Source organism: Pantherophis guttatus, chromosome 3 (assembly GCF_059756535.1).
Source record: "Pantherophis guttatus breed Tessera chromosome 3, ASM5975653v1, whole genome shotgun sequence".
Classification (NCBI taxonomy): domain Eukaryota; kingdom Metazoa; phylum Chordata; class Lepidosauria; order Squamata; family Colubridae; genus Pantherophis; species Pantherophis guttatus.
In genome coordinates, this window is record NC_142065.1 from 122,427,836 (window position 1) to 122,448,870 (window position 21,035).

The following is a 21,035-nucleotide window of genomic DNA, read 5'->3' on the forward strand; positions in this document are numbered from 1 at the left end:
GACTCTTAGTCTGATGCACTTAGTCTGACAGAGTATTTTGTCAGGGACACTGAAATAATTCTATAGTTCCTATTTTGGTAATTTAAAGCTTGTTGGTGAATCACTGGGTTTCTCTAAAGGAAGGGAAGAAAGATCTGTAAATCTAAATGAATCTTTTGCAACTGAACAATTGTGAATCAGCCAAATGCAGGAAATTGTTTCATCCTAATGAATTTTCATTTGCCCATTTGATAAATAGAGATCTCATTCTAAAATGCACAATGTTTCAAAACCAACATGTACAATTATAAGCATACAGGAATAATCAAAGTAGGATATAATAATACATTTATTTTCATTATTGAATCCACATTTAGCTCTGCATTTGACACCCATGAAAGAGGAAGGAAGCTATATATCAATAGAGACGAGCAGTCCTTCATCTCAGGCTTCCTGCAGTTCCCCAATCCCCATTTTGAAGAATATTTCTCAGACCACAGATCAAATATCTGATAGTAAAATGGTTGATTTGAGGCAGTTTAGTCATGCAACAATAAGAGTGGAAATAAATGTCTTAAATCTATACAAATGCCTCCACTTCTATTCACCTCCCAAGAAATCAAACCAAACAATATCCGCCCTATTTTCCAGCCTAATATAGATAAACACACATTGAGATGCTAAGTGACAAGCCTTTTGCCCATAGTCCCAGATTACTTTATTTAGCAATTTTATGTGGATCCACAAAAATCTAGAAGCATAAGTTGCAAGCTTGCAAGATTCCTAGTGTTAATATCACATTCCTGAGAATAGTATTTTCTAAAATCTGGTCTCTGAACAGGAATTCTTGACAAAGGAAAAGTCATGTTTGACAAAATAAATAAATAAATAAAGTTGCTGAGATATTTAGGAGAATTGTCAGGACTTCATGGATACTACTCTTCTATTAATATCTAATCTAATGAAATTTCATCAAGAGGTTTTAGAGAAGTCTGAAACCAAATGGAAATAATGAAACCCATCCAAGAAATCTGAAGTTGCGTGGAAAAGTCATTTATTTATGTTATGTCTTGTTGTGCTGCATAGATTCAGAATAGTTTACAGGAATTTTTCTAATCCTAATTTCTCAATTTCCTGACAATTTGAATTTTTATTTTATTTATTTATATAATAATGTCTAGGTATTCTATTTTATAAGGACTTGAGCTGTTTTATAATCTTCACCATCAGTAAGATCAAAGTGAATAATCTATGATGTTTGTGACAAGCCAAAATTTGGGTATCAAAGAAAAATCTGCTCAGGAGTGGTCTCAATTTCATCTCTTCGAATTATTCAGACAGCTTTCTCTCATATAAAGGCATTTATTACTCCCTGGAATGACCAGATAACTCTATTTTAGTTAGCAGAGAAGTTCATTTCAGCTACATTTATAAAGCCAAGAGGACAAAGATCAAACAAACATTCAGTGGGCCAAATTTCACCAGATCACTTGTCCATGGCTTCAGCAACATGCATCCTATAAAACAAGAGTAGAAAATGCTGAGCTTGCTGAATTGCAGAGCTAGGGGGCCACTTTATCTTTAAAAAGTTCAATAAAATGTGCCTCAATATGCTTCCAAGATTTCTTTTACACTCAGCCCAGAGCACATTTGAAAATGCTGCAAATTATCTGGAAAATGCTGCTAGATAGCACCCCACAAATTTAATCACAGAAATGAAAAAGAACTGGCTTACATGGTGCTGTTGCCATGGTTTCTGTGAAAGTAACACATGACCCAAATGTTTTGATAAAGGGATCCTGTGGAGAGAAGTATCTGTGGAGACACTGGTTGCCCGAGAAAATTCTTGAGCCAAATTTCTTTTTGAAAGGTATTTGCTTTTCATTCATCTCGATCACATCCTTATTTTGGTATTGTACCATTCACTTTCTATCACATTTCCATAAGCAAATAATGGACGGGAGCTAAAGGACAGAACATTTTTCTTTTCTTTTCTTTTTTTTCTTTGAAGAGTTGTATTACACCTCCCATCTTTACATGGAATGACTCTAGAAAAAAGAAAGATCCAGCTCTACAGAACTCAGCTCTTTAGAAGGGTACTTATTCTGCTGTTGAAAAAATATGTGTGCATTTGGGGAGGGGAGCTGCCTTTCTTTTTAGAACTCAAGAGATCTGGTTGAGGGTTGAATACTTACTGCTGTCCTAAGTAATACTCTTGCATTCTGCGTGGGCAGGATTTTAAAAGTGTAAACATAAAATTGACAGTGTAACTTTGGGAGAGACCTATGCATTTTAGCCTCTTTTTTAAGAAAGAAGAGAAGAGACAAACCAGCTGATAAAATGTTGTGCAGGTGAGGAACAATTTTAAGAAAACACTGGAAGATATAAAGTAGAGGAAAGGATTTGGAACTGAAGAAATAAAGAATAAGAGCAGAGGAGAGAGGATCAAACAATCAGATACATGTGATGAAAAAGTCTTACAGAATGGATAGATTTGGTTCTTAAAAGGATGTTGAAAATGTAAGCATAGAAGAGGAAAAAATGGAGGAGCATAATTTTACCTTTTGAGGGGTGTGAGATGGCCCAGGGTGCAGCAATTAGAGCTGGTATCTGGCTTTCTTCTTCTTCTCCCCTGTACCCCACCATCTATTTTACCAGGGAAGATCTCCAGCTGTGAGTATCAGTCTTGAAATCCTGCATTTCATCTTCTGTGAGGTTGATATTCCCAGTAGCCAAATCATACAGCCCTCTCTCCGCTCATACACTCATAAACAAAATAACAAAAAGAAAAACTATGCAAGGAATGTTATGTCTCCCTGGGCGCCACAGAGACCCTTGAAAAAGATGGGAGGTAGGCAATCCAATCCTGCAAGGAGTTTATTGAAATCCAGCAGTTCACTAAGCTTCCTTTTTCATGGTGCCCAGATTGTCTGCATGGCTGCTGGCTCACTTCTTCCAAATTTTCCTGACTTACTTTCATGCAGATCATCTGGGACCTGCATCAACCTACGTCAGGAATAGACTGACAACTAGATGTTTGCTTTGTTGTGAGGACACATCCTCAATGAATGATGAGGGGTCCATTTTCCACAATCAAAATAAAATAGAATTAAAACATGGGCAGAATCAATGGTACAAGAATATGGATAACATAATATCCATACTTTCTTTCTCTTTAATAATTAAACATTTAATACTTGATGTAAATGTATATGCTGCTATTTTGATGAAACCTGAGAAAATACAACTAGGAACAATATATCAGAAAAACTCTATAATCTTTTCAAACTCCAAGAGGTGTTAGGAAAAAAGGTGGAATATATGCTTATAGTCCATGTTTTCCTTCTCTAACGAGTTAGGAGAGGCTATTCTTACTCCCCTATAAACCTTGGGCTGATAAGATGGCAAAGAGAAGGAATCACCATAGGCAGAGCAAGTTGTCTTCAAGAATATGAATTACAAGCTAACGAAAACATGTCACAGAAAAGCAAAAACCCTGTTCACCCCACAGCAGCTGTCAATTAGACAAGTGTAAACTGAGACGAGTTAGATATTGCCATTTTGATCTTGATTATAAAGCAAAAAGAAGGATGAGGAAATATGTTACCCCTGTTAGCCTTGTGACGTAATCCAGACAAAAAGCACAACCGGGAGTAATGGCTCTATTGCTCTATGTTTTTTGTAAGGTTACATTAACAGAACCTTGCGAAATCTGAAAGTGCCCCTCCTCATTTTTACTCTCCTGAAAACTGAGGAGGGTCCCTTCTGAGATGCGTTAGCCTCTACTTCAGGCTCAAAGTTTGCTGATCAGATCATTGTTTAGGCTGCAGCTCCTCCTCCTGTCTCCCAGGTCATTCTCACATAACTTTACATCCCCTGACCCTATCTTGGTAAGCTTTCATTAGCACCACACTACACAGGGAAGGAAAGTTAATTTTGAGATGTTGATTTCAACATAGAAGGCTGGGGGTGGAATTGTCCCTGATCCTAAGAGAAATTACCAACAATTTATATTTGTTCCTAGCAAGAATGTCTTGTATGTACTGTAAAAGGGAGCAGATGAAGGTTTTCCTATACAGTCCCAACTACTCTGCTATCTGTTGAATCATCAACCAAGCATAGGACCCCTATGACCAGGATTGGATAGAACGTCTACACGTTGCTTTCTTTTCCAGGCTACCCTCTTTCCTAGATGCTTTCAGTAAAAGCCATGACATTTTTGTCCTTGTCTGGTTGGGAAGAGAGTGGTCAATGTACTTGGAGGTAGGAGGGTGAAGAGGATGATTAGCCCCAAGCACAGCAGAGGCATGAGCTAATCACCCGGGTTGACAATGAGGACAGGTGGGTCAATAGGTTAAAGATCTGTCAAAGCTATTAACTGTATTTAGGTTTGCCCAGAACAGGTAGTCCTCAACTTACAACAATTCATTTAGTGACCATTCTAAATTACAACAGCCCTGAAAAAAGTGACTTACAACCAGTTTTCACACTTAAAAGTACTTCGGCATCCCCTTTTGATCAAAATTCGGATTCTTGGCAACTGAGTCATATTTTGTGATGGTTGCAGTGTCCCAGAGTCATACAATCCCCTTTTGCAACCTTCTGTCAGTGGGGAAGCCAGATTCACTTAACAACTGTGTTACTAATTTAACCCCTGCAGTGATTCACTTAACAACTCTGGTAAGAAAGATAATAAAATGGGGCAAAAATCACTCATTTAATGACAGAAATTTTGGGCTTAATTGTAGTTGTAAATTGAGGAATAGCTGTAATCTACTATACTTTACTCCAGGGAATTAAAAATTTGAAACATTAGAAAAACATAGAGCCTTGCTGAGCCAAGCTTTTCTATTTCTTTTGTTATTTAACCTTTAATAACACTTTCAGCCATTTTAATTAATTGGCCTATACTCTTTTGTATCCCTCTCCCAATTCATTTTTAAGGAGATACATTGGGCATTTTCTAGTCTTCAGGAAAAGATGCCAGTTTTGCAGACAAATTGAGTATTTTTTCAGAAAACCAACAATTTCATATTTGAGTTATTTAGGAATCTGACAGTGAAGATTATCTGATTCTAGATATTAGTTTATTTTTAACTTGTCAATTGAACTTACATCCAAGCATTGCCTTCCTCTACTGTAATTCACCTGATTTCCTAAATACAGCATCTCTTCTATGTCCTCAGTAGAAGTAAAGACTACATTCAGTTTCTCTGCAATTTCCCTAATCTCCTTTAGCCCACCCATAATAATTTTGCAATTTTGTTTGTTTACTGCTTTGAGTATAGTTATCTTTTTTTTCCCTTACCAATTTTTGCCATCTGCTACTCAATTTTTTTTTGTTTTTTTTAATCATTTATTGACTACTTGCATTTATTTTGTCAAAGAGCATGTTTTAGTTGGGGATCTCATTTGACAAAGATTTTATTTTTTTTCAAGAGCTTTCTTGCCTCTGATAGTTTTCAGACATAGCTTGTTAATCAGTGAGATAAAGTGATCTGTATATTCCGACAGTTTTATAAGTTAATGATGTTATTTTATTATTTATTTATATTTCCTATTTCTTAATCATTTATCTCCCTCTTATGAATTTGTGCCAGAAACAGCCAGTGGAGTAGAACATAAATATAATATGATAAGTTAAGTCAGTTCTATTGATATCTTGATACCTTATTTGAGATTTGCTGAATTTGAAATAAGTTTAACTTTTCTTTTTCAATTTTTCAAAGATAGTCCCACATTAAACTTAAAATATAAACTAGGCTGTGCTGAGTTATTGGCCAGATTTGAGCTCCAACCCCAATCCTTCCTGTCCCCAATTAGTTGGGAAATAAACCGCTCCAACTTGTTTCCAACTCTGGATTTAATTCAAGAAAACAGAATTCTATTGTTGCTGGGAGAATTCGTCTTACAGAACAACAATAATGCTAATAAGCCCTTTGGGAATAACCAAGAAAATGGTCAAGATCCAGTGACTACAATGCAGCCACAGCTGTTTTCATGACAGCCACCTCAGTTCAGAGAAAGCTTAAATTTATGGAAAGCATTCCCACAGGATGATCAATTATGGCTCTAAATATCTAGCGAGAGTGAGAATAAGCTGTCTGTTTGTGTAAGGAAAGAGAAATTGTTGTTACTTTCTTTAAAATATATCTTGATCTTCTCTCTGCCACTTTTCTGATTACAGTATAACAACTCTGGGGCTTCCCAAGCAAGACTGCACTCCCAGGTCGGATTCAGCATGAGGACGAATACAGTTTTGCTCTTCATCTCCTCCTATTAGCAAGTGCTTGTTGAGGTCAGTTCTGCAACCTCCTCAAAGCTCTTTTTGAGAACAATGTTATAGAAATATCCTGCTCTTTACCCCCCTCAGTGTAGTTGGCCAGCCACTTAGATTTCCATTCAGTGCTAAAATGTCTTGTCCCAAAAGCTTGGAAAGGAGTGACCAATAGTGGTCTGATAACAAAGGCATTCTCAGTTGCAGACAAGCTTATTAATCACAGAATCACAGAATCCCATATTCCTCTTTCCTACCCATCCTCAATCAAGATGTTTTTCATAAGCAACCATCAGTTGTTTTTTCAATTCTCCCTCCCTGCTTTTTGATTTAATTTTTGATGTGGCAGCCATGGTAGCAAATTGTAGCATGACAGATTTCCAGGGCAGCATCAAAAGACTTACTGTATGCTTCATGGAGGATCTTGAACAGGGTCAGAAATAAGTAAGATCTTTCAATCATCTTAATAAATATCTATTCTGAATTGCATTAACCCATAGTAGATTTGAGCTTTTCTGAGAATCAAAAGCACATGCCCAGTAAAAAGGCTTTCAGAGCAGCTTTAGTGCACACAACTTGGTACTACCAAGAGCCTTGGTAGTACAGTGGTCTAAGGCACCCTGTTATTAAGCTGGTTATTAAGACCAGCTGCCTGCAATTACTGCAGGTTCGAATCTCGCCAAGGCTCAAGGTTGACTCAGCCTTCCATCCTTTCTAAGGTAGGTAAATTGAGGACCCAGTTGTGGGGGCAATAAGCTGACTTTGTATAAATATATACAAACGTATGAAGGCTATTGCTTAGCGCATTGTAAGCCGCCCTGAGTCTCCGGAGAAGGGCGGCATATAAATCAAAATTAAAACAAAAACAAAAAACTGGGCAGATGAACTATATACCAACAGTATTTTAGACTTATGGAGCTTCAGCTAGTTCATTGCTGCACTCACTGATCAGAACATCTTCTGCCTCACATGAGTTTGAGGAAAAGGAGGAGAAGAGAGATGGCTGTCAGTCCCATTTTAATTTCATATCTTGGATTTCTCTTGAAATAGCTTCATTGAAAATGTTACACATCAGAAATGATAAAAAAAAAGAGTCCTGTGCAACTTTACAGTACAATTGCCATACTATGGAGCAATTGTCATACTGCACCAGCTTTTGAAATCACCTATCCAAGGAGGCATGCAGTCTATCTAATAACTAACTTAGGTAATTTATCCTTAAGGATACTGTAGTTATTGGTAGTGTACAACCATTTAAAGGTACAGGAAAATCTTTATGTTGGCAGATTTCATCACATACAGGTAGTCCTTGACTTACAAGTATTTGTTTAATGACTGTGTGAAGTTACATCATAACTAAAAAATTAATTATAACCAGTCTTCACACTTACGACTGTTGCAGCGGTCATGTGGTCAAAATTGTGTGCATGGCAACCAGCATGTATTTGACAGTTGCAGCATCCCTGGCTCATGTGATCACCATTTGCCACCTTTCCAAAGGGTTTCTGACAAGCAAAATCAGTGGTAGAAAGCCAGATTTGTTTAACGACTGCATGAGTCACTTAACAACTGCAGTTATTCTCTTAACAATCATTGGGTGCAACTCATTTAAGTGCCCTTGCTTGGCAACAAAAATTCTGGTCTCAACTGTGGTTGTAAATTGAGTACCTGTATCAGGAATTTTCAATGCAGAAGGGAACTTAAAAGTAGAACACACAAAACATTTCTGATTTGAAAATAGGGCATTTTGACCTTACTTGCCCAGACAGTTGTTGGTACAACCCTGGAGCACTTCTGGCAAGATTGGAATGGCTGCTGAGAACTAAAATTGCAATGTTTCCAATTTGAAATACCATTACTTAAAAGCCTATGATTAGGGATGCCTGGCACTGACACAGCAGGATTACTGCAGGCTTGAATACTGACACAGGGGAACTAAAAACCTTTTTATTGACATGTTTTTGTGATGCAAAGGTACAGGCAGAGGTGTCTCTCTTTGAGAGTCCATTGGTTCTTTTGGGGAGCTATTTTGCAATAGCAAAAAGTCTCTGATGGAAGGTCACTGGCAATATTTCCAGTCACACTGAATGCATTTTTGTAATTTTTCTGTCACTTTTGTTTTTTCTTTAAAAAAAATACTTTCATTTTCGCAGGCTGAGAACCTATGTGTTCTGGCAATTATTCCATCTGCATGGATCTGGTCTCTGTTCCATCCAGGGAAAGATTATTCTACCAATTATCTTTGAATGATTATTTTAATGTCAGATAGTTGGCTCTCGATAGTGATTCCATGTCATTTATTCATGTTAAGTGTAATCCTGAAAATTCTGAAGACATGTTTTAACCATATGTGGGCAAAGCCTGGTTTTTAATGATGTATTTTCATTATGGAGAGCCTCTGAGAAGAAATGTGCTTTTAAATATTTAGAAAAAGTTGAAGGAATAATCTTAAAGCTTTTGTATGTTTGTAAATAATTACAGCAATTTACTGCTATACCTCAATTTTTTTTGATAATAGAAATCTCTCCCCCTACTCCTTTCTGGTCAGTTGCCACCAACTTTGTCAGGGGAAAGATAATTCTGTTGTTGCCAATTATTTCAAATGAAACAAATTTCAGTTTTATAGCTAGTAGTCATCTTTGTGTCACTATCTGTGCCATTCAACCATAAATGTCTGTTATATTCCCAAGGGATTTCTGGTCATCTTTCATTGCAGATGGATCAGATCAAGCCATTTGGGCAGACAAACAGAGAGGAAGCCCCTATCTCACACCCTCCAGCCTGACTTTCCCTTACAGCGGCACAAAAATAATGTCACGGAGTAAGATCTGTGTGCATTCTAGAAGTGGTGCTTCTGGTATTCTCTGTGACACAGCAAAGGATTCCCAGGCATTCCTCTTGGATTTCACATGCTGCTGGTGATCTCACCTCACTGCTTGTGTTGCTTATGCAAGCTGAATGAGGCAATAAAATGAAAACAACATCCTCACTTTTTAATCACAAATACATATTAAAGCAAGAACTTTGTCAGGCCAAAGTAGAGTTGTCAAATAATCCCAAGAATCTTTACTACAATTAGGTGACTAAATTGCTTAAAAAGCAAAAAAAAACAAAAAACAAAAAAAAAACACCTGGGAAGAGGGATAGAATTATTGGGGTTGATATGCAAAAGGAAACCACAATCCTTTTCTAAAACAGGGAAAAGGTAGGAGCAGAATTCTTCCTTCTTTGGAAGCCAGGTTTATCACAATTGTTTAGGGACCAGGCATCCTACCTTAGAGTTGGTTCAGGCAAGATGATTTGAGATGATTGTCTGATGACTCTTATGTAGAAATGAGCTATGACCTAACACTGCAGACAGGATGCCATCATCCTTACCACCATTCACGTCTTAATTCAGCTTTTTTTTTTCTCGGTCGGATTTTTTCTTCCATGTCAGTTGAATTCACATATTCAACTACCTCTCTCAACAGATGTCGGTAAAAAAAACCAAGCCACCTAACAAGTGCCATCCTTCAATGAACGAGGTCACGTACTCTGTACATGGTCAGGGTTACTTTTTGCTGCCTTCAGCAGACGTTGAAGCGAAACCCGGAGACAAATGAAACCGCGCCCTATTTACTGGCTGGAGCCATGGAGAATTTGCCCAAACCTCCTTTGGTCCCCACTGGGCTTTGCGTAGAGACCGGAGTCGCTTGCCACGCGAAGCTTTCCAGACTGGACCATTAGGGGGATTGAAGCGGGCTCTGGCGGCGGCAACGGGGCGTGGGCTCCCCCGCCGGTCCACCGGTTCCCCCAAGAACGGGATTCGCTGGAAGAGGCGGCGACAGCAGGCGGGACGGTCCCGAAAACGACCCCGCCCCCAGCCTCGAGGAGGGGGCGGAGTCGATCGGCGAGAGGGGCCCCCCGATCGACGGATCTCCGCCGCTGCCAGGCCGGCTAGAGCGCTAAGCTTAGCAGCCGCCAGCCGGGGAGCCCTGCCTATGGCGCAGCGCCTCGCCCTCGCCGAGCAGCCGCGCGCCCTCCGGGCAACAGCACTCGGAAGCGGCTCGGCGTGAGCGGCGAAGGAGGTTCGGCTCGGCTCGGCTCGGCTCGCTCCTGACGGCCGAGAGGGCTGCCCGGGCGCGTCTTGCTTCGGTCCGGGAGCTGCCGCCGGCATCCTTCGTGGCGCTCTGCACCGCGCCGTCCGTTGAGATGCTGCCGCCGAAGAGGGGCCAGGCTTGGCGGCGCAAGAAGGGGCTGCGCGCGGGGCAGCTGTGCCTCCTGGCCTCGCTGCTGGGGCTCCTGCTGCTCTCGTGCGCCCGGGCAGGCCAGCGGGCTGGCCGCTCAGACGCCGCAGCCGGTGAGTGAGAAGAAGGGGGGAGTGAACCTGCGGGGTCGCGGAGCGGGGAGGGGAGGGGGCGAAGAAGGGACTCCGGCAGCTGCGAAAGGAGCCGCGACGCGGCGTTGGGGAGAAAGCAACCAGCCGCCCGGGCGGCGTGGAGGTGCTTTGCTGCGGCCATACGTGCCTGTGGGTTCGGTGATCGGGTGTCCTGCCTAGGGGCTTCCCTCGTGAAGGGCCGCGCTCTCTGGCATCCCCCTTTCTGTCCTTCGGATGAAAGGAATCCTGATGCTCGGATTTGTGGGTTGGGTTCAAATGTGCGGGGCGTCATTTGCGGGATCGTTGCCCTTTCCCAAACGTGAAGGGGTGGGGAGAGCTGTCCCTACCTCCATAGTCTTTGGGGTGGTCCTCGGGTTCTTTCCTCCTCCGCCACCTTACCTGGCAGGTGCCATTCTGTGACTCCGGTCTGCAGACAGGGAATGGACATTGCGGGAGCCTTCACTTGTAGGCTGCAGGCAACTCGGATGGCCGAGCGGGCTCGCCAGTTCTTCCTTTCCTTTCCCCGAAGTTCTCCTATGCCAGCCTCATTGGAATGAGCTGTGCACTTGCCTGCTCCCTCACCGGCCCCAATAATGTGCTTTTTTTCACAGAAATATTCCCGGGAGGTTGAAACATGTCTTACTGAAGAACATCAGGAAATAAGTGGCCTTTGAAGTTTCCAACTGATTCATTGAATTTGCCTAATAGTTTAATCACCAACTGGCTAACCATATTTTAACTTAGCATGTTGTGTGACCTCCATCCTGTGAGGGTTCAGTAAATTAAAAGTACCTAGGGAATGGGGCTGAATAAACTGTGTTTTAATTAACCATGGTTTGGCATGTTGTACAAATGTGACCACTAATCACCTGGACTGGCCTGAAGTTTGCTTTTCACATTACTGACTTCTACATTATCCCCAGCTATGGAACTTCCTCCAGTGACCTAAGGAACTACTGGCCTAAATGTTAAATGGAAAAGCTAGAATTTGGCTTGGGTTCCTACAATTGAAGGACCTGTATGCACATCTCACTGGGATTGTAGCCAAACTGCATATATTACCAAACTGACCTTCATTCAGCTTGTGATCTAATGCATGCTTTTAGAAGGCTGTAATATTTAGATTGCATTCTTGTACTCACTTTCTGCTAGAAATATGCTTAGCTGAATTCAGTGGGCCTATTAAGAACACATGTTTAGGCTTGAGCAGTTAATGAAACCAAATATTAATAATATCTTTCCAGAGTGTCAATAATGAATCTTTCCTCCAAACAATAGTTTATGCTCCATTCTTCCTAGCTGTCCCCCATGCTACCTTGACTAGTAGAGTGGGGAGGAAGAAAAGAATTTAGTGGGTTGAAGCATCTACTAGTGCTGTTACTAGTCCTCACCTAATAGCCTAGTAATCTCTTCCAGCTCGACATGGAAAGAGATAATTAGTCTGTCCTCTATCAATGTCATTAAGTTGAGTATTTTTGAGCAAGCTGCAATTTTTCAGGTTTTCTTGGCCTTAGATCAGCAGGACTTATTTTTGTCTAACCTTAGCTAGAGAAACCATACAGACTGATGTGGTGCTGAATAGCAGATAATAGAATAAATAAACATTTTTAAATTTTTTTGGGAATACTCTATGAATAGTTCTATTGACATTTAACTGACTGATAAACTGATTCTTTAGTTGAAATGATAGAATGGATCAATTAATTCTTCACCAATGTGCAACTAAGTTTTTACCATTTGGTAACAATTATTCTTAGCATCTCTGCATTGAGCACATGCATTGCCATGGGTTTTTTCAATGGGGCAGATGATAATGATTCCCTATATGGGTACAGGTGATGGTAGAGAAGGTGTGTCTTTCTTTATAGGTTCATGACGGAGGTGAGATTTGAACATTTCCATCCATTGCTTAGTTAGTCAACAAGACTGCTCTTGTTCTACTGTTCTTCTGTTGTTTTATTGTTTTTTCTAGTTTAAAATTCCTCGGAACCATGATTTTCTGATGTTATTTCAACCAGCTAGATTTTACAGTCTCACTTGTCATTCTGGACTTTCATAGAAGCATCTGTAATTCCAGGTTGTTTGGCACCACTGTGACAGCCGATCAGCATTTTCAGGAATTACATATATCTGTTCAACTACGGTTGCATAATTAGTGGAAAGGCTCTTCATTAGGTTTCTTTTGTAATTCCACTATCCTGCTAGATTTTGTGATGGGAAAGGCTGTGTACAATATCTCACCTACCTCTGAACAAAGGAAAATCCATCTGCATTTGGTTTATGTTTATGTTTCATATCATGCAGAAGAGTCACTGAGTCACATACATAGCCCTGGGAAAGTGAATGGTTGAATCTAAGTTAACACTTCTCAATTGTGAGGGCATGCAGTGGAAAACTGAATAAATGTATCAGAACTAGATTATTTGTTTTGCCCCTACTAGTGTTACTGTATTCTCTGAAGTTCTTGTTTACCCATTGAGGAACGTGAGAGTGTCTAGTATAACATAAACCTGACCTTGATTAGTGTCTTGGAGATCTTATGCCAAACTCTGTTACCTGAACTAGAAAACATGAGAGATTTGTTCTCCTGTAGCATGCATTCATAAAGCTTTGACCATGGGAATACTTGTGTTAGATTACGGTATATCCCACTTACAAGTAGTCTTTAGGTAACAATCAATTTTTTTATTCAGTGACCATTCAAAGTTACAATGGCTCTGAATGGAGCTGACTTATGACGAATCCTCACTGTTTTGACTGTTATAGTGTCCCCGTTTTCAACATTCCCTACCAACTTCCCACAAACAAATCAATGGGGAAGCTGGCAGGAAGTCAGAAGTTGTGATCATATAAGGTCCTTACTTAATGACCAATGTAGTCCTAATTTTACAATAGCAACTGGAACTTAGCAATATGGACATATGTTATACTTTATGACTACCTCACTTAATAATGGAATTCTTGGCCCCAATTGCTGTCATAACCTGAGGACTCTGTACACTATTCTAGTGTAGAGTAGCACATTATCTGCAGACTACCAGTAGACTCGGCACTCCAAAGAACATACAAGAAGCTCTGCTGTCTTTTCAACAAAGCTGTATTGCTACCTATGAAAGTGCTAATTCCTGGACAGTCCCATACTATTACTGCTTCAATATTAAGGGGTTCAGAGAAGGGGAGATAGAATCCTACCAACAAGGGTGAAGAAAGGAAAACTTTTTCAAAGTTTTTTCTTGTATGCGTGTGTGTGTGAGTGTGTGAATGCCTTTCAATGAGTCTTAACTCCTAGCAACTGCCTAGTGTCTGCAGTATCCTTGGCAAGATTTTTGGAAGTGATTTGCCATTGCCTTCTTTCTTGAGCTCAGAGAAAATGAATTGTCTAAAATCACCCAGCTGTGCCTAAGGTTGGAGTAGAACTCATGATTTTCTATTTTCTAGCCTGGTGCCTTAACCACTACTTTCTTGTTTTTTCTTTTGAAGATGTTTCACTTCTCATCCAATAAGCTTCAGCTCTGACAGGATAGTGGGAAATGGAAGGATTTATATTCCTTGCAGACAGCTGGTAATCTGACAGCTGGTAATCTGCAAAACATTTTCAAAACAAAAAACAAAGTCCAGTTGCCTCCTGAAAAAGCACCTTTGGGACAACCACGACCTGGATGACTGAGATGTAGATGACTACAGACTTTTAGCTATACAATTTGGGATGAACACCCTTTGAATGGTGTGGCAGTAGGAATGGATGATTTCCAGAGAAAAATTGCGAACTACAGGAACCAGGAGCACTACTCAGGTGACTCTGAGGACACGGATAAACCTCCAAGTGTTTCAAAGACCCTCTAAAAGGATGCAGATTACCAGCTGTCTGCAAGGAATATAAATCCTTCTATTCTCTACTATTCTGTCAGAGCTGAAGCAACTTCTTGGATGAGAAGCAAAACGTCTTCGAAGAAAAAAACAAGACAGTCCAGAACCTCCTGAAAAAGAACCTTTGGGACAACCATGACCTGGATGACTGAGAATCTCTATTGATTGAGGTTTTCTTGACAAGGCTTTTCAGAAGTGGTTTGCCATCACTGGAAATTTTTAAGAAGAGATTGGACAGCCATTTATCTAAAATGATATAGGATCTCCTGCTTGAGCAGGGGGTTGAACTAGAAGATCTCCAAAATCCCTTCCAACTCTGTTATTCTGTATTCTGTATTGCCTAAGTCTGAGAGAAAGTGATTGCCCCAAGTTCATCTAGCAGGCTTTGTACCTAAGGTGGGACGACAAGTCACAGTTCTAACCTGATGCCTTAACCATTACATCAAACTCATATATATGCATGGTATCATGCCAATAAATACAGGTAAGGAAAAAAAGAAAGAGAGAGAGAGAGAGAAAGAAAGAAAAAGAAAGAAAGAAAGGAAGAAAGAAAGAAAGAAAGAAAGAAAGAAAGAAAGAAAGAAAGAAAGAAAGAAAGAAAGAAAGACAGACAGACAGGTATTGGCCAGTGAACCAGACATTGTGATAGTAGACAAGGACGGAAAGACAGCAGTGGTGATAGATGTAGTAGTGCCAAGTGACAGCAACATTAGGTACCGATAGAAGGAATATGAGAAGCTGGAGAAGTACCAGGGCCTGAAGGAGGAACTAGGGACAATGTGGAATATAAATGTGGTCCCAGTGGTTGTGGGACCATTTGAGGCTATGACTCCTAAACTGGAAGAGCGGCTCTAGCAGACTCAGGAATAGCATCAGAGCCTTCTGTCCAGAAGAGAGCAGTGCAAAGAACAGCTGATACTGTGCAGAACCCTCAAACTCTCTGCCTCTGGCAATTAACCCAAGAATGAAGAAGACACATGACACCCACCGAGGGGAAAAGGGAATGTGTGTGTGTGTGTATCAGAATCCCTTACATACTTCAATCAATTGTGTCATTCATTTTCATTCATAATATGTTTTGCCTCATATCCAGTGGTGGGATTCAGCCAGTTCGCACCACTTTGGGAGAACCGGTTGTTAACTTTCCGAGCAGTTTGGCAAACTGGTTATTGGAAGAAATCATTAGGGCAGAGAACCGGTTGTTAAATTACTTGAATCTCACCACTGCTCATATCTTATATTGTTGATAAAAATAATGAATCGCTGATAAACAATGATGAAGGAATGAATGAAAAAGAATGAGGGAGAAACAATGATATCTGAAATGTTTGTATATGCATGGCACACAGAATATAAGTTAGAGCACATTTATGTTACAATGCATTAAGCAATAGCCTTCATACTTTTGTATATATATACAAAGTCAGCTTATTTCCCCCACAAACTGGGTCCTCAATTTACCTACCTTAGAAAGGATGGAAGGCTGAGTCAACCTTGAGCCTGGTGAGATTTGAACTTACAGTAATTTTAAAAATGAATGTGTGAAATTATATATAACTTAAGTAGCCATATGTGAAAGAGCAACATGTAGAAGGGCAAAAAAGTGCTTCTCTGATATAGGCTTATTACTATTACTATATTATTATTATTATTATTATTATTATTATTATTATTATTATTATTATTATTTAATCTTTAGTGAGATTCACAGCCTTTGAGGCTGGTTAATAGCTCAGCAGCTCGAGTCCTAACCAAGGACCTAGGAACTGTTAAGGTATTGTCGGAGGATGTAAGCTGTTCCGAGTAAGGTGGTTTTTTGTAGAGTCAAAATGTTCAAGTCTGGCAAATTTAGAATTTCTAAATAGCGGGGTAGCCCTTTGGGTATTGTTCCAAGGGCTCCAATTACAATCGGGACAACACACAATTTCTTTTTGTGTGTTGTCGCTCAACTTCAATTTGCAAGTCCTGGTACTTTGTGATTTTTTCTTGCTGCTTATCTTCAATCCATGCATCACCAGGTATTGCAATGTCAATGAACCATACTTTTTTGTTTTCAACTATTGTTATGTCAGGTGTGTTGTGGACCAAGTGCCTGTCAGTCTGAATCCTAAAGTCCCACAAGATCTTGAGTTTTTCATTCTCTAAAACTTTCTCAACCTGATGTTCCCAGTGGTTTTTGCTGTACTCAAATCCAGACTTCTGGCACAATTTCCAGTGAATGATCTTAGCAACACGGTCATGGCGTTGTAGGTAGTCAGTTTGTGTAATTTTGCTGCATCCACTGATCAGGTGGTCGACTGTCTCATCTTTCTCATTGCAGAGGCGGCATTTGCTGTTGGTGGTAACATGTTGAATTTTTGCCTTCATGCAGTTTGTGGCTAGGGCTTGTTCTTGAGCTGCCAAAATAAAGCTTTCTGTTTCTTTTTTCAGTACTCCTGATCTTAACCAGTTCCAAGTTAGTTTCTGGTCAGCTTTGCCTTCAATACTTTTCAAGTATTGGCCATGCAGAGCTTTGCTTTTCCAATTTTCAGCTCGCTGCTCAATTACTTCTTTCTTATATTCTGCTTTTGTTTTAGTTGTCTTTAAAAAGCCTCCTTTATTTACTTCCTTAATCATTGGTTCTTCACTTTTCTGGATGTAATCATTCAAGCTGCGTTTTTCTTCTTCCACAGTCTGCTTTACTTGTAGGAGTCCTCGACCACCCTCTGCTCTTGGTAAATATAATCGGTCAACATCACTTTTAGGGTGCAAGGCATGATTCATTGTCATAAGCTTCCTTGTTTTTCTGTCCAAATTGTCTAACTCCATCTGGGTCCAGTCAATTATTCCTGCAGAGTATCTAATCACAGGTATAGCCCAGGTATTTATGGCTTTTATGATGTTTCCTCCACTCAATTTGGACATTAATATCTTACGAATTCGCCAAGTGTACTTGGCTGAAGTTGATTCCTTGATTTTATTATGCATTAAGTTTTTAATAATAAAAATAATAAAAATAATAAATTATTATTATTATTATTATTATTATTATTATTATTATTATTATTATTATCTTCATCATTATTATTATCATCATTATTATTATCATCATTATTATTATAAGATCAGCAAGAATTTCTTTGAAATTTGGGGATATGGAATCTTGACATTCTCCACAACATGGCAGAAAGTGGAGCCCTTGGTTTTCTCTGAGCTTGGTTGCTTGCTTTTAGACATTTCATTACCCAATAGGCAGCATCATCAATGGAGGTGAATGTGGAACATGCTGTCTGTTTATATGCAGTACTGTAGCTTGCCTTGCCAATTTTGGTGGGGGCATGGTTTTCTTCTTTTGAATTAGCATCTTTCACCAAGTCAAATCCAAATTAAATCCAAATCCAGAACAAATTCAAAAGAGAAAATTAAAAAAAGAAGAAGGAAACAAAAAGACGACAACCCATCCCCTCCAGCAGCCCACATTCAGATAAACCAGGATCAGTGCCTGACAAACAATCAGGCAGAAAACGATACCGTAATCAAGAAACCATGAAGGTTATTCCGGATCGGTTTTTGAAGTTGCCAATCTTGGGGGCTACTGACAAAATAAAAGAAACAAAGCTCAAACTGGGCAAACAATCAGTGAATAGTTTGCTGTTCTGAAAAAACTACTCAAATATGGTAAACCAAAATCCAAATACAATTAATTATAGCTTAATGTGATGAATAAATCCTAATCCTGACTCTTTCTGGTTTTTTCCTTGCTTGATAAACTGTGATTAAAACTAATCCTGGATTATGTGTGCATATTAAAATATTGTGGTTAATCTATCAACAAACCACATCAATCTTTAGCTTTATGAGTGAGCTAGGCCAATATTTATAAGCTTCCATGGGAACTTGAATTCTCATACTGGAGGATGAGTCTCTACTTGGGGAGGTTCCCCTGCCAGGTACCCATGCCCATACATAACAAGGCTACCTTAGCTGCAAAAGAAACTTTATGACATTGGTGTCACCCATAATAACGTATACTCAACTGTGGGGATTATTATGGCAGATAAAGATTATTTGCATATAGGGATAGTTGTGGCAGACAAATACTATAATCAACTAAATAAATAAATATGACTGCTTTTCACTAAGTTAGAATTCACTGTTTCTATCAGTTGTCTTCAACTTTTCTATGAGTGGTCTAGATACAATGACATATCCTGTTGAAGTGTCTAATGCTGTCTGTTTGATCTATGGTGTCACATTTCTGACATCTCTGTTTCATTGCATTCTTTAGCATAAATACTTTAATCATTCTTCAAAGGGCCGCTATCTTGTTAATTCTTCCTGTCTTGTAAATTGTATACGTATTGAATTCTTTTTATTATCTAGATGGAACATTTGTGCTGTACCCTTTCCCCTAGAAGTTTACAAAAAGGTACATGGAATTATTTCATCATCACAATAATCCAAATATTTCCTGAGAGTTACCCAGTGGATTTCATGACTTTATAAAAATTCCAACCCAATTTTTTCTAACCTATTTTCTAATGCTTTGTCCCTAACTCATATAGTGTTGGTTTGTTGAAAAACACTGTTGAAAAATCTAAGCTATCTTGTTCTCATACAAGTGTAGAAAGCATAGTGTAGAAATCAAATAGCTGGGTGCACTGAATTACACTAAACAATTAATTGCACAATTATTGTATAGCTTGATATGATATGTGAATTCAGATGCAAGTCTCATTTTATTTGTGGTCTGTTCAGATCTTTAGTTTATTGTTGTTTTGCAAATGAAGGTAGTTGCTTTGAATTCTTTCTCATACCTGGCATTTTCTCCCAATCATATCTGAATGAGATGTGTATGCTGCGAACTAGTGACTATTCTGATTTGTTTATTTGTTTATTTATTTCATTTATGTAGCTGCCCATCTTAAAACAACTCTGGTGGTTAAATCAATAAAACAATATAAAATAGTATAAAACTAACAGCCATAAAACTAAAAATAGTGATGGAATGTGAACCTGGAGAAGCTGTGTGTGTGTGTGTACTGTCAGAGTTTTCCCAGAGAGAGGCCCAGATTAAGGCAGTTGCTGTCCTGAGCTAAATGGGGGAGGATGTTCATAGTCGCCACACCTTAACATATATCTAAGAGGTTAGATGGTTATAGCTTTAGTTTGGCAAGATTCTGTCCACAATGAAATAAAGGATTGGATTCTGTTGGATCTCACTGTGTCATCTTTGGGTCCAGGCCTGACAAAAACAGAAATGTCTGGTGCCACAGCCAAATTTGATTAATGTACCCACATTCTTGTCTTACCCTGACCTTGCCTTATCCCAACACTTAAGGGAAGAGCCATCTTTTACATGATCTCCAAAATGTTAAAAGGGTAGGAGTTTATCAGGTCTCAGGGAGGAGAGTGTTCCATAGGGCAGGAGCTGTAACAGAACAAGCACACTTTTGAGGAACCACAAGATATAAATGTTTAAGGAAAGGGATCTGGAACATGTCCACTCTACTGTATCGCCTGTGAGGAGATAGACAGATGTATTCAGGAAAAGGCGACCCTGCAAATAACCTGGTCCCAGGCCATGCAAGGCTTTAAACATATAATCAGCAGCTTAAATTACATCCAGAAGAAAACTGGGAGCCAGTGCAGCTCACATAAAGGGGTGTAATATGAACAGAGACAACCCAAAACTGTATGTGCTGTTGCATTTTAGACCAGTTGTAACTTATGCATGGTCTTCATATACAGCCCCATATATTTTTGGTATATGAAGCATTAGATTTGCTCTATAGGTTGGTTATCCAGAAGTGAATATGGAAGTGCTGTTAGAAAATACTACAGCTTTCATTGTTGGTGGTTTATAAGTATCTGTTCCTTTCTACAATATTGGGCTAAGGCAGTGAGATCATTTCTGGTAGTGTTGGAACGTTGTTGATATAGAGTAAGACAGGTAGATCTGTCAGGTAGACCTATAGATCTGTCAGGTAGACCTGTAGATCTGAGAGGTAGACCTGTCATTCGTCCCCTTGTCATGGTCAGATCACAGTTTGGTGACAATGAGTTTCTCAAGAGCTGTACCTCTCCTGTAGGGAGGCAGGACCTATTACATTGGTCCACCCCGTCAACTAATGGACTCGGATGGGTTCCAGAAGAAGCTGGGAGTTATAACTGCAGATTTACTGCACAGTCCAGCTGAGCCTTTAGTCGCTGTTTGGAATAGGAAAGTGACTGAGGCTTTGGATAGGATTGCACCCATGTGACCTCTCCTCACCCGTAGACCTCTCTGTGCCCCATGGTATACAGAGGAACTGAGAGGGATGAAATGCATGATGAGATGTCTAGAGCGCTGTTGGCAAAAGACAAGGGATGAACGCGATCGAACATGGGTAAGAGCTGCTATTAAGGCCTACCTTGTAACGATTCGTGTGGCGAAGTGTAAATACTTTTCCACACTAATTGCATCTGCAGATAATTGCCCAGAGACTCTCTTTATGGTGAGCCTCTTGCTCCTGGGGAAGGAGGAGATTGAGGTCCACCTGAAGGGGCGCACTGAGGAATTTGTGGATTTTC

General features: G+C 39.7%; 1 protein-coding gene and 1 long non-coding RNA gene across 9 annotated transcripts in view; one reads left to right on the forward strand and one right to left on the reverse strand.

Moving 5' to 3' along the window:
• Positions 1 to 9,726, reverse strand: part of LOC117662354 (uncharacterized) — a 107,205-nt gene extending 97,479 nt beyond the window's left edge. Inside the window, exon 1 of the long non-coding RNA XR_015733576.1 lies at positions 9,531 to 9,726. This is a non-coding gene — a long non-coding RNA (uncharacterized LOC117662354). The remainder of the gene's footprint in view (positions 1 to 9,530) is intronic.
• A 223-nt stretch (positions 9,727 to 9,949) lies between these two features.
• Positions 9,950 to 21,035, forward strand: part of SLC24A3 (solute carrier family 24 member 3) — a 226,973-nt gene continuing 215,887 nt past the window's right edge. For 5 of the 8 annotated variants that reach the window (XM_034411746.3, XM_034411743.3, XM_034411748.3 and 2 more), the window contains exon 1: positions 10,005 to 10,598. In XM_034411746.3, the coding sequence (XP_034267637.1) occupies positions 10,451 to 10,598 (148 nt within the window). In that variant the 5' untranslated portion in view covers positions 10,005 to 10,450. Of the gene's footprint in view, positions 10,599 to 21,035 lie in introns of all 8 variants that reach the window. The other 3 variants (XM_034411747.3, XM_034411744.3, XM_087891277.1) reach the window with 1 other exon arrangement.